This window comes from Ptychodera flava, chromosome 21 (assembly GCF_041260155.1).
Source record: "Ptychodera flava strain L36383 chromosome 21, AS_Pfla_20210202, whole genome shotgun sequence".
Classification (NCBI taxonomy): Eukaryota; Metazoa; Hemichordata; class Enteropneusta; family Ptychoderidae; genus Ptychodera; species Ptychodera flava.
This window is the reverse complement of record NC_091948.1, coordinates 925,312-938,932: the sequence shown is the minus strand read 5'-3', so window position 1 is coordinate 938,932 and position 13,621 is coordinate 925,312. Positions and strand designations below refer to the sequence as shown.

General features: G+C 36.2%; 1 protein-coding gene across 1 annotated transcript; it reads left to right on the top strand.

Moving 5' to 3' along the window:
• Positions 1 to 2,624: 2,624 nt before the first annotated feature.
• Positions 2,625 to 13,367, top strand: LOC139121034 (GTP-binding protein Rit1-like). Its single transcript, XM_070685620.1, has 5 exons — positions 2,625 to 2,893; positions 4,319 to 4,375; positions 5,090 to 5,163; positions 9,265 to 9,456; positions 10,497 to 13,367. The coding sequence occupies exons 1-5, from the start codon at positions 2,812 to 2,814 to the stop codon at positions 10,725 to 10,727; spliced, it is 636 nt and encodes a 211-aa protein (XP_070541721.1). The 5' UTR covers positions 2,625 to 2,811; the 3' UTR covers positions 10,728 to 13,367.
• The last annotated feature ends 254 nt before the right edge of the window (positions 13,368 to 13,621 follow it).

Here is a 13,621-nt window from a genome sequence, read left to right as displayed (position 1 = left end):
TTTTGTTTTTTGTTATTGTGTTTTTGTTTCCAATTCTTCAGTTATTGAAATTTCAATTTACAATCACAGCTTTGAAGAGCAACTACAGGTGCAGCCAACGGAGCTAACCATTTTGTAAGGAACTATTTTACTGCTAGGGATGTATACACACTCTTTCCATAGGATTACACTGATTGCTCGAAAAACAACTGACAACTTGTCATTTTCATGAGCTCTTTTACCTACGTTAGTCAAAATTCGAAAGTCTTATCAAATATTATTGTCATGACTACAATGCGCCCCGGGGACAGATATTTGGACTCTCAAAGTTTTACAATTCTTATTTGATCTACCACCTGTAAAGGATCATTTTAAGGTAGTATGCGCCTCGAAAGTGAAAGACTCAAACTTTTCAGACTTTAAGGAATCTTTCAACAGTTCTCTTTCAAAATCAAGAATAAAAATCAGGGGTTGCCATGCAAATTTTAGTACTAGAGAAACAAATTACCCAAGATTTATAGATATTTTTAAAATACTTTCGAAGCCGGTGAAAGTCTTTTTTCTCCAAGAACTTCAAAATGAGCCCCCACAAGTGGTAGATCAGAAAAGAATTTGTAAACGTTCTGACTGAGAGTTAGAGTATCTATTCCCAAGGCGCGATCTACCTTAAAGTTCTTGAAACAAGTAGAAGTTTAACCGTCTTATTTTTTCCGAATGTTAAATATTGGTAAGGGTTAGTTGGTAATTTGTTAATTTGTTTCTCTAGTACCAAACTTTGCGCAGTGACACCTTGATTTATAGTCGTAATTTGACAATAGAATGGTTGAAAGTTTCATTGAGGAAAGTTTGAGCAATAACTTAAATTTTTCACTTTTGAGGCGCACTCTTCCTTAACTTTGAGAGGGAATTAATTGATGTATGTGCCCATACCATGGGGAAATGCACTATTTTTTCATGTTCATTTATTTGACAAATACCATAGCCCTGTATGCAAACCAACTCATATACCAATGTATTGAATAATTATGGATTTTGACAGGTAAATCAAACAATTGAAAGCAAAGCAACAACCAAGGGCAATAACATATTGTCAATTTTACTGATTAAGCATCTTAGAACCGTATGCATGACGACAGTTAAAGATTTAGACTCTCAGATATCCTACACACATGTGGCAATTAATGGACATGTTGGCCCCTCCGTTTCTCTCATACCCTCCCCATTCTCTCCTGAACTCCAACATTTACTCTCTTGTTAAAGCCTTAGATGTTTTCTCAGCATTTCCCTGTTTCCACTGTTTGTAACCCTCCCGTTTATCTGCACAACAATTTACCTAATTTCGTTTAACCCAGGCCTGTTTTTGTGCTTCATAATGTATTTTCAACCTACTGGATAATATGTTCCCTTTAGAGTGGATATTCTTTATGGCCTAGAATCCTTAGCATTTCGTTAATACTGGAAAATTCTACTGTTAATTCCTTTGCTTCGTTTTGCAAGAAATGGACGAGTAACTCGGCTATTAAAGAAAAATGTCGTTTCCATTAACTTGACCTACCTTGATTATATCTAATACCATTAACGTTTTTCTATTTTGTAAACTAACAGGTGAACTTACATTTTTGCTTCTAGTTTTTCGCCGAGTTCCCGTCAGCAAACAGCAAAAAAATCGTTCCCCGTCAAATTAACATATCTTACTATTACTAATCCACATTGATATTACAGGACACATTTGATTGTATTTTGGCTATATGATGCCTTCATCTACTCAAAGCTTATATCTTCCCCCAATATTTGTCCCTTATATCGTATATTCAGCCACTTTTTTGAAATATCTGACATTTTTAATGTCCTCGATTTATCACACACACACACACATCCACACCCCCCCCCACACACACACACACACACACACACACACATATATATATATATATATATATATATATATATATATATATATATATATATATATATATATATGTGGGCTGCTGGGGAATTGATTTTACAATTTCATCTCTACAACGTTGGTTGTTTCTTGAGTCGCGAGACTCACTCATCAGGAGACTAGACTGGAGATTCACTCAAGTCTAGTCTCACTCATCAGGAGACTGGACTGGAGATTCACTCCAGTCTAGTCTTCTGATGAGTGAGTCTCGCGACTCACGGAAACAACGTTGTAGAGATGAAATTGTAAAATCAATTCTCCAGCAACCCTTATATATCTCGCTCTACTTTTGTATTGAGCACTGTGTATCGGACAAGTCGAACCGACTACTTCGTATATATGTATGTATATATATATTAGTATTCACATGTACCTGTAATAATGACAGAAGTACGAAATAATGCCGACAATATCTAAAAAAATATTTTGACACAAAGTACGTCCGATACTTTCAATTTTTGTCCTGTAGCCTAGGCCTACTGATGAGGTTACTACGTCTGCGTGGGCGCAGATTGTCCGACTTGCCTTTTATCAAAAACACCAGGAATAGTAACATATTGTGTAGTTCTCCCTGTTCTGTTATTTATTTTCCCTGATCCCATCTAGCGATTGAGTTTTTCCTGGCCGTTATGAGTTGGCTGACGTGTTCGTTGCCTGCATTGACGTCAAAATGACGTCATTGCTAATTTATGGTGACGTCATCCGTCAAAATAGGCTCAAAATGCGCCCTCGTATGGTGACCTTTTCCGATTGGGCGGAGATTCCTTCTGACTAACACAAAGGCTCTTACTAATACAATGCAGCAAAAATAGCTACAACGCCAAAATTTTATATATCTACGCCCTTCAAGCTTTATCTCAGGTAAACAACGGGCTGCACAGCGATTCATGGAGAACCGCCCGACCATCAGGGGAGGTATGAGAGTTTACAAGATCGTTTTGCTCGGCCAGGGAGGCGTTGGAAAAAGCGGTAAGTGGAAGTCAAAAAAGAACCATTGAAATTCTGTAGTGTACACTGCACTTGCATCAGTGCTATGCTAACTGGAGAGTGCTGGCATTTGATTGCGACGTGTTGTTTTTCCGCAAATGCTGCCGTGTGTCCAGGATGGTTGTAACAGGCAACGTAGCCGTGATTGTTTCACTGTTTTAAAAGCTTTAAGGACATCGTTGTTTCACATCATATCTTAGCATGCAGACCCGAGGGGAGGGGCATGGCAGCGTCGGGGATAGGAAATATGTGTTCGCAATGATTTTCACTTTCAGACCTTTTGGTCAGTAGTTTTACTACAAAAGAAACCTTCCTGTCTCGTCCGATTATTTGAAACATCCCTCATTGAAAAAAAGAAGATAACATTCCTTTTCCACCATCAAAATATTTTCCCCAACCGTGAACGATTGCCGAGTGCTTTTGCAATATGCTCCAGTTAGCGCATTAGTTGTTCGACAGACTGCCCGTACCGTGCAGACTTCGCTTCGACCAATATTTTTCTGAAAGTGCAACGCACGTATGCAACGTATGGGAAGTGGATGGCCCTTTACGGATGTACAACAGCCATCAGATCATCGACACTGCTGGCCTCCAGCTTCCACATCACGATTTCAATTTTGTAAACAACTTAAAACTGTTATGCTCATCGTATTTCCAATTGTTCCCCGATCTTGTTTTACACCGACGACTCTATATTACTAGTAGTCCGACCTTGTGTATATTTTGCACGGTTTTGTAATGTGTTACGATTTTCTCAACATGATTTTTTACAGTGCATCTCACTATTCCGTTTCCTCCCTCAACAGATTACAGAACTCAGATATGAAAGCTTTTTAAAGCGCCATATATTAATCGAGATTAGCATTATTGTGAACTCAAAATTATTAAAATATCCGATAATTTCCGTGCTGTGTATCGACGCATAGTGTATGCAATACGTTTGTTTATAATGGCTAGTTGAAAAGTAATCAGTAGACAGCCGGCCTTAGATTTTCTTGTTGGCTTCTTGCCAATGATTATTGCCCAGGGTTGGTTTGGATCGGCCTTGTCGCAAACAGTCAACTTAATGACGATATTGTTATTTGCAATTGCGCTTCCCGCCGTTGTACACTAAATTTAAAGAGACTCCGAACTTTGATTTTTTTGCGAGATTGAAGTAAAATTACATATAACTGTTGACTGTAAAAATTCTTTTAGTGATTTGTGTTGATATGCAAATTCGGTCAAATTTAAGATGACCCAATAGGTACAGGCGTGGCTGACAGTTGAACGCTAATTTGCCTGGATAAACCTTAGCACAACAACCGATAAATGAACCCCACCCAACAACACAAAAATAGCAACATCAAAAACATCAATTTCTTTGCATAAAATTATTAATAAATTATTCTTTTCCTTCCCTTGCAGCCTTAACCATGCAGTTTGTTACACACAGTTTTATAGATTATCATGATCCGACAATAGGTGAGTACACATATATGCCATGGAAGCACAGAGCTCAAATGTTATCAGCAGCCATTATATAACATTATTCAACGTGCGATATCTTTAATTGGGAACAAGAATTTGAAATTGTTTGACAAGCTCAGACAAGAATGTGGAGACGTATTTGTTAGCTTGGAATGTTGAATAAAACCAGTTTACATTTGTTTCAGTTTAATAAAGACTAAATTTTATTTGATTTTCCCAGCTTGCAGTTTATTGCTGTTTGTTGGGTCATAATTCAGTTTGGCCTTCAAAATAGAGAAAAATGTGAACACCGTGAGTAAATTATACATGCCAGTTTGTGGATATCTTGTGTATCCAGTTCTAAAACTCACTATAACTTCTGATATGTTTTCCAATATTTTTGTACTGTTCACATAAAATACACGTGTATTTTACTCCCCGAAATCATATAAAAATGCCTGACACTGAATCTGTGACATTGAATCTGTCACCTTGTTATGCTATTCAGTGTTGCTAACTGAATTGTAACACCAGACTAGAATTCATTTGTGAAGAATGGCATTGCATGTTATACATAATGCATTAATAAGTATGATACTTAATGTTTCAATGTAGAAAGAAAATGATCTATGTAACAGCATAGAAATACTTGAAATAGCCACAAAGGGTAAAGTGGTTTTAACTCTGATTTGTGTCTGATTTTTGCAAATATGTTTTTTCTTGTAACAGAGGATGCGTACCAGCAGCAAGTCAGAATTGATGGAGAAACTGGATTATTAGATATTCTAGACACTGCAGGACAGGTAAGGAGCTTCCTTTTGTCATATATAAAAATGAAATTCGAAATTAAATTTTGAAAATGCCTTTTTCTTCAAAAAAAGAACAGCCACTTGTATGTATTCCAGGTGTAAAAGTCCAGGTTCAATGAAGTTCCAGTGCATTTAAACTCAGTGTCAATAATAGAATTCCAAGTGTCCATCGAGAAATTTGACTTCAAATGTGAATTTTGATGTAGCGAAAGGGAAGAAAACTCAGCCCTAGTGAAAGGAAAGAAAATCCAGAAAAATGTAGAGATTAAAAGTTCAAATCTTCAAAAGGGTGGTGGGAGCTACTTTTACTGTACTGTGAAATCATGAGCAAAATGGCTGAAGTGGCCCCCAGGGTTGCTTTGAAGTAGGAAGTGATAGAAACTAGAGTTGAAATTTATCAGGTACTCAAACCAATTAAAAACAATCACATGGGTCTTGGTGTCACCATAAATTGGACTTTGAGACTTTTGAAACGAAATAAAATACACATGATTTCAGTAGTGGCGAAGGTTTCAGTCTCTTTGAAACCGTACACTTCTGATAGAAACTGTACTGTGTATCATGTTCTTGTATAAAGCATAGGTCAAAGAAAACTCAATGAATGTAGTGAATTCATGGACAAATATATTGGATTGTGCTTCAACATATATAAAGTTTTGTATGGAATGAAAGTTTAATTTATGTGTAATTCATGGTTGAATAAACTTTTTGCATTTTGTCTACATAGTTTGTGGTTCAATTCAATTCTGGAAAACTTAAAGGTTTGTGAAGCAACATACCCTATCCACGCTCATCCATGCCAGATGTGTGGCTTAAATGAAATGTTTTTAACAACCAAATAGTGCTTTTGCCATTTTATTAAAGTGTGACTTGAACAGTTTCAAGCCAATTGCAATTTGCAAGGATGAAATTGGTTTGCAGGTCAGAGGTCACATGTTTTTTGCCTGGACTGCCCTTCTGTCAGTGAAATAAAAAACATACATGAGAAGATTTCGTCTTCATAGTAAGACCTGCACATAAAACGGGGAAATGCTGAAAGTAAAAAAAACAAGATGTTTTGCAACTTTCCTTTTGACCTCTGACCCACACATGGGTGTTTGTGTACAGAGACAATGGCCTGTCAGTCAAGTAGATCTAGTGACCTCAGTAAAATGAGTCACTGCAAGACTTAGTAATGGTCAGTCATGAGACCCAATATTCAATAATAGGTCATTGGCCTCACAACAGACAGCTAGCCGTAAGATGAAACATTAAGTTGTAGGTGTAAATGTATCCACTTTGGCGCCACTCTCTGGAAGTGTTTGGCGTTGGTGTGAATTTTTTCAAATCCATACAAATACTTATTATTCTGAGTCATTTGTGTTTTTTTCGCTTTGTTTTTGACTTGGCAACTACTTCAACCAGATCCAGTACTTTAACATAATAATAGATATTGACTTGCAGTGATCCAAGATTAAGCAACATTTGCATATGTGTTACGAATAATAATGAGTTGTCACAGTCTCTGAAACAAGACTCACAGTTATGCATTGAGTTTGCGAGGTCACCTAATCGTAATAAGAGTGGCATTCAGTATCTACAGTATTTTAATGCTTTTAAAACCAAATCTTGGAACAACCCTATCGTTTCCTGTCGAAATTCAGACCCCTATGAAAGAATATGCAGATGAAAAGATTAAAACAACATGGCCAAATTGTTTGTGGCCATTTTGATAGCAAAGACATAAATACATATCTTCCTGTGACACGTCAGTTGACATAGCAGTCCTTGAGCTGTCCTTCCTAGCTGTTTGATTCACAATGACTTTGAGTTATCTTAATAATTAAGTAATAAACATGTGATCATGAAAGTTTTGACTTGACTATTTTGAATGTGTGAAAATCACAGAAATGAATCCTTTAACCTCGAATATTGTGACAAAAGCTGTAAAAATTGTGTTTAAAGAGCCAATGGTGCCGGCTTTAGCAGTAGAGCATGCATAGTTACAACACAGAAAAAATGTGTGTATTTCTGCCAGCTGCAGCCACAATCATACTTTCAACAGTCAGGATTATAACGCTCTACCTGTGAATTTCTATATTGTGAGTGCCCTGACTATCCAGAACATGAATAAGATGGAAAGTGATGAATATCTACCATGTCAGAAATCCAGTATGCAATTACTGCTTGAGGGGTTAGCCCAATCAATGTGGTCACCTTGTTCATAAACCAACAAACTTGAGTCAGGAATGTGCACTTTAACTAAGCAAGGAGGTTAGACGTTTGTAACCTTTACAATATACAAGAGACAGAAAATGGATCAGATTAAAAAACATGAGCATGACTAAATAAACATAGTATGAAATTACAATGGCAAATATGTATAATTAAAACAGGGGGAAAGTATATTTTAACTCCATAGTGGTTGTTAATGGTGGAAGTAGTGCTGAAAAACGATGGATATTTAAAAATATACTTAAAGGGTATGTGCAATTAAAGCAAGAATGATTCGGTTAGGAGATCTCGCTGAAGGACAAAACATGCAACACTGAAATGCCATTGGTAATGTGTCCTTGTCTAAGAAGGATGAGTATAAATGCAGAGTGCATCATGTCCAGGGACTGCATATGTTGATCGTTTCACATCGATCATGGAAGACCAGATGTGTATCTCCACGTCATTTAAATTCATGCATTTGGGTTTCCAGTATATGTTGTATGTAGTTGATCTGTAATGCACTCATGCCTGCAGCAGTCACCCATTATCCAGTATGTGCTTAGCACAGACTATATATCGGGAGTCTCAGAGCAACTGTCCAGGACTCTTGTCTGAATGAATAAAAAGGAAGAAATGACTGTCAACGGTATACAGACAGTGTTGGGAGAATGTCAGGTTTACAGTGAGAAGCATGGCAGATAGATTGATAAATGACATGAACATGGTTTGTTTCACATCCAGAGGAAAGTAAGATATAAGTAATGAATTCCTTTTAAGAGAGACAGCAGTCTCCATTCCATTCAGAGGGCTTTAGAGTACTAGATATTTATTTGACATTCTTGTCCTGTTTTTCTGACCCTTTACCCCTGTCTCTGACCCTTGACCTCGCCATCTAACATAAATCTTAAAGGTGCTGCCCCAGGGATGTGGTTGTGGTTGTCTGTCCAGACAAGACAGTCGACAGTCAAAATACCACAGTACAGGATTAGTAAAAGCCACACCCAATGACAGAAGTGGGTTTGCCATGTACAGCCAGTTTGCACATTTATACAATCAAGACAACAAGGAATCCTCTATTTGAAATTTTTTGAAGGGTTTGGTCAACATTGGAGAAAAGTGTCTTCTGAGCAAAAATTGCTGAAAAATTGTTTGTAGCCTTGCTGTCATTGTTAAAAAAATAGTCATGTTACTGTAGCTGACAAAAAATAATGCATGCTTATACAAACCCAAAAGAAATTTTCAAATCTGGAACAGCAAAAAGCTTACATTTTGTATTTTGACTAATTCCCCTCCCCAAAAAGCAAATGGTATGTCCCAAATTGATGCAAAAAGAAATACTAATAGTTGTTTTGTCTATTCCAAACTGCACATAAATTATTACATACTGAACTAAAGAAAGGAAATTCTGAGAAAAGTGATTTGAAACTTTGGCACTCTTCACTTTGTGATAATGGCAAATGCAATTTTACTGTGACCAAGAATCCCATGATATGATTTATTACTACAGTGGTTAGCTCCCATTGCCCTATGCAGAGATAACATGGGGTGCTATAAGGTGTTGTCTGTTGTCTGGATGTGTGTCTGTTCATTGATACGATCTCCAGAGCACTTATTTATATATCTACCATTGTAATTTTTTGATGTTTTCTGCTGTGTGATAAATATTTCACTACATTTTCATTTTAAATTGATACACATACTTCATGCAGGCTCGATGTAATTCCCACTTTTCACTGGAAAATTTTTTACTCACCTTACAGTGTGCTAACTCAAATAAAAATTCAATATTTCAGTTCAAAATTTGTCATAGAGATCTATGCAAACAGAACGTGAATCAGGCGTGTGGTTGTTGGGTGTGGTTGAATTTCTTGACTTACTGTTTGTTTCTCTTTTCCACAGGCTGAATTCACGGCAATGAGAGACCAATACATGAGAGAGGGAGAGGGTTTTATCATATGTTATTCCATCACAGATAGGCGGAGTTTTCAAGAAGCAGCAGAATTTAAAAAATTAATTGAACGTGTTCGGAAGACTGATGACATACCAGTAGTATTGGTGGGAAATAAATATGACCTAGAACATTTGAGAAAGGTAGAACTTTATTCCTTCCTAGTTTTTCTTTTACACATTGAAATTGATCATTTGCAAAATGAAATTCTCAGTTGAAATAGTTGATTTTGGCAATTGAATCAAATTCCCTTCACAAATCTTTGTATGGTGCAGTCAAAAGTTTCGGGTTATCACAGTAGAAAGTACTGTAGTTGTTTATTTTGATAAAAAAGTGGTGTCAAAGCAAAGCTTTATTGGTACAAGTAGTGTCATATTAACCAGGAAGTTTAAGGCCCAGTAGTGCTGACTTTTGATCATTTTTTCATTATTTTTATTTTGTACGTCAAGTGGAAGTTCTTATTCTAATCCCAAAGAATGTTGAAACATCCACTATCTAACTTGTCATTATAGCACTATATGTGCAAAATGCACTGTTATTGTTGACATTTGAATTGTAGTCCTTACAAGAATTCACTTGCCAACAATAACAATGCAGTTTTCATTTTTACAGACTGAGTTGACAAGCTGAATGCTGTGTATATCAACATACTTAAGGGAGTAGAACTAGAAATTTATGGTTTATATTGAAACAAAAATAGTAGATAAAATCATCAAAAGTTATTACTACTGGCCCTTTTATAAATTCATGATTGAAATACAGAAGTTTGGAGCATTTTATACACATCACTGTAAGGGTTCAACTGCAGCATAGTGATAGTTTCAGAAAATGACAGACCTTGAAATTTTTCAATGTTTGTGTCTATGTATAAATATTACAGGTTTTGTCTTGTAAATTAAAAAGAAGATTGCATATTTTGTTGTATGGATTATTTAAAGTTCAGTTGTTTCTTCACCGGGGAAATGCCAAGCTTTATGAATTTAAAATATTTGAAAAAGTTAAGGAAATTTTTTGACATTATACAAAAATTTGCATTACGACTTCTTTTTATTTATCCTTGATCATATATGAATGAAATGTAAGGTTATCCTGGCAATAGTGCGAGCAAAACTTTAAAGACTCTCATTTTAGAGTAGCCTAATACCCAAAGTGATCCATTTTTGTATGATTTTTCATTGAACAGGTTTCAAAAGAAGAAGGCGAGGCACTGGCGAGGGAGTTTGGCTGTCCGTTTTTTGAGACTTCAGCCGCCCTGCGACATTTTGTTGATGATGTTTTCCACACTCTGGTCAGAGAAATCAGGAGGAAGGAGAAAGCGGCACTTCTAGAGTTAGAAAAACGATCAAAAAAGAGACTGAAGATGCAGAGAATAAAGGGCCTATTCACCTTGAAAAGACGAAGCAAAAGCCATTAAAAACGACCAAGTAGAATGACTCTGTATTGTTACCTAGGGTAACAGTCATTGTGTCACGTTTTGTCTAGATTTTTCCATCCAGTCAGATTTTTGTCTTTATTTATTTTGTACACAAATACCACGTCACAAGAGATACCACAAAAACTTACTTTTCAGTTTGGTGAACTTAAAAAAATATATTGAGGTCTGGTACCTCAGTTATTTCTATAAAACTGATTGTGTATGTATGTGTTATCTGATATTTATGAAATATGCAAAACATGTTTTTCAGCATGTGCGTAGGAACGTTGTTTGGCAGTCATTTTAAAGTTTATCCAACAGACCTGCATTGTGATTGTAAGACTTCCAACCGACATGTTGTGATTATTGGCAGTGTGTCGTGGTTTGTAAATCTCCAAAAGATATGTATTGTAGGTGTCAGTCCAGCAACAGAAGTTACTGTTATGATAGTCAGCCCTGCAAACAATTGTGGAGTATTAGTTGAACCTCCCACTTGTATTCAAGTATATGGAAGGGCATGAAAATAACATGCTGTCACTGCGTTGACTGAACTTGCAAAGATTTTACTGGACTTCCAAGAGATGCCATTGGGATCATGCGATCAACAAATGAAATGTACATGACATTCTGAAAACTGCATTAGCAGTAACTCTTCATGTATATTTTCCAGAATCTTTGTTTTGTCTTCAAAGTACAGCTTCATGTTCCAAACCCAAAATCAAGTTGAAAAGTCTTGTGTTCAGCTTGCCTGGACATCCATTATACATTTGCTGACCCATGTTGATGTTGACGGATGAATTTAAGTCTGGACTAAAATTCATTTATCAGCAATAATGTTTCTTATTGTACACAGTGCATTTTTTTGTTCTCAAGGCTGACATTTCAACATACTCTGGGATGAACAACAAGAAAATATATGGTACTTGTTTTCCATATATGGTACTTGTTTTCCATATATGGTACTTGTTTTCCGGAACAGAAACGATAACAATGTCAAAAGTGAAATGTATTGTTCCTTAAATGTCAAGGAGATGTTCTTGATGAAGCACAGACTTGACTTTTATGATTTATAGTGTCGCTGATGAGACGCCTCCTTAGACACTACGTTGATGGTACTGTAACAGTGGTGGCTTTGTTGTGATTGTTGCCATGGATATTTGTGTTTTGGTTGACTTTTCTCCTGCCTTAAGGGAGATGCATATAAACGAGTGATTTAAAAGAAAATCAAGTCACACCGTAGGAAAGCATACTTGAGATGCGTTTTAGTATTGTTTCAGTACAGTGACTAAAAACAGTGGTTGATTTTATTGGAAAAGTGGTGTTGAGATTCAAAGAACAGTGGATGTATTGGCCCAACATTAGTGCTAGGGTCAGTCTGTGATGACCATAGTGCAATAGCTATTTTGAATAACTGTCTAGAAAAAAGTCTTGATTGATTTTTTGGTGAGTGAAGAAGCAGCTGATCAAAATTGAGTTGAACTGGTTCACAGTGATGGTTTATTTTGCTGATAGGGCTAGTTTCAAATCTTTTTGAATATGAAAAGATATGCATGCCACTAACATGTGGCAAAGAGAAACAAAATTTTGAACCTTGAATTCCAAAACTCATGACGGCTTTCACAACAGTACATGCTTTCAACAAAGTCTTTGGCTTGGTGTAGGAGGACATAACAGTACCTAGGATAGTGTAGTACAAGTAATTTTGACCATTGTAATATTGCGACCATTGTAATATTGCTGTATAGTGTTCTGTATGAATGATGTTGACAAAATGAAATCTCAAGCATTGTATGCTGTCATGTGCAATTTATGTAAATAATTGTAGATCTGTCTTTTCTTAAATTTTGTCAAATCTAAGCCTTCAGTCGTTTTCAAGTGTAGAAAATTTTACAAAATGTTTTGCTGTATATTATTTTGTTTCTTTATTTGTACCCCACCAAGTGGAATTTCAAGTGATTAATTTGTCTATTGAACCATGTTGTAGCAGGCTAATGTTGGTGTATTTTCATGGCATTGTTAAATATTTCACACTTCTATCAAGAAATTCATTCCATTATGTCTGCAATGCAAGTATTACTTAGCCAGCAGCGTATTACTAATGTGCGATAAACCAGCCCCTCTACCCCAATCTACCTCACACCCTGTGGCTCCCATATGAAATGGTTTGCTCTCACTGCTGAGTAAATATGGCACTGGATAACCAGGAAAACTGTCTTTCCATGATGGAGTGACGGAGCCACGAAGCAGAGAAGCACACTGATAGAATATTTTACGCTTGTTTGAGTTTTTTCAATACTTGATGGTCAGATTGTCTTTAAAGAAGTGAAACGTACATCAGAGTATGTGTGTTACAAACATCCCTTGCCCAGTGCACCTGACAAATTCCATTTTTAAAATCAATATTGCTACGCCAAATACACATATTTTGTGACTTTTAGCCCTACCAAAACAATAACCAATATTTTTCATTTGTGCCAAATAACTTAATTTATAGCGCTCTTGTTGTTGTTTTATATGTATATGAATTTTACTGTGCTCTTCACAAATAAATATAATGTACATGTGTATTTATGAATGAAATTTGTGGGAATAGAGATATTTCATCATTATGCAAAATAAAGTATTTTGTGTCTCACCAAGTATGCTTGCTTTTCTTTTTAGTTTTATGTTAATACAAAGAGGTATGTTTACTTATATGATACATGTATATGTGTGCATGCGAGGACAGTCACAACGTTCCAAGAACAGCCAAATGGAATGATGTCAGCCAAATTCCTCCATGTTTGTGCAACAAAATATCCCTTTAGGTGGCATGTGCCTCCAATCTGAGAGCCTTAAAATTTTGCTCAAACTTTCCCCAAGGAAACTTTAAGACATTCTATTTGAAAATCAAG

Excerpts from the sequence above, each read along its gene's own strand:
- LOC139121034 (XM_070685620.1), top strand. The coding sequence starts at position 2,812 with ATGGAGAACCGCCCGACCATCAGGGGAGGTATGAGAGTTTACAAGATC. Across the intron at positions 2,894-4,318 it reads GGGAGGCGTTGGAAAAAGCG|CCTTAACCATGCAGTTTGTT; the intron begins GTAAGTGGAAGT and ends CTTCCCTTGCAG. Across the intron at positions 4,376-5,089 it reads TTATCATGATCCGACAATAG|AGGATGCGTACCAGCAGCAA; the intron begins GTGAGTACACAT and ends TTCTTGTAACAG.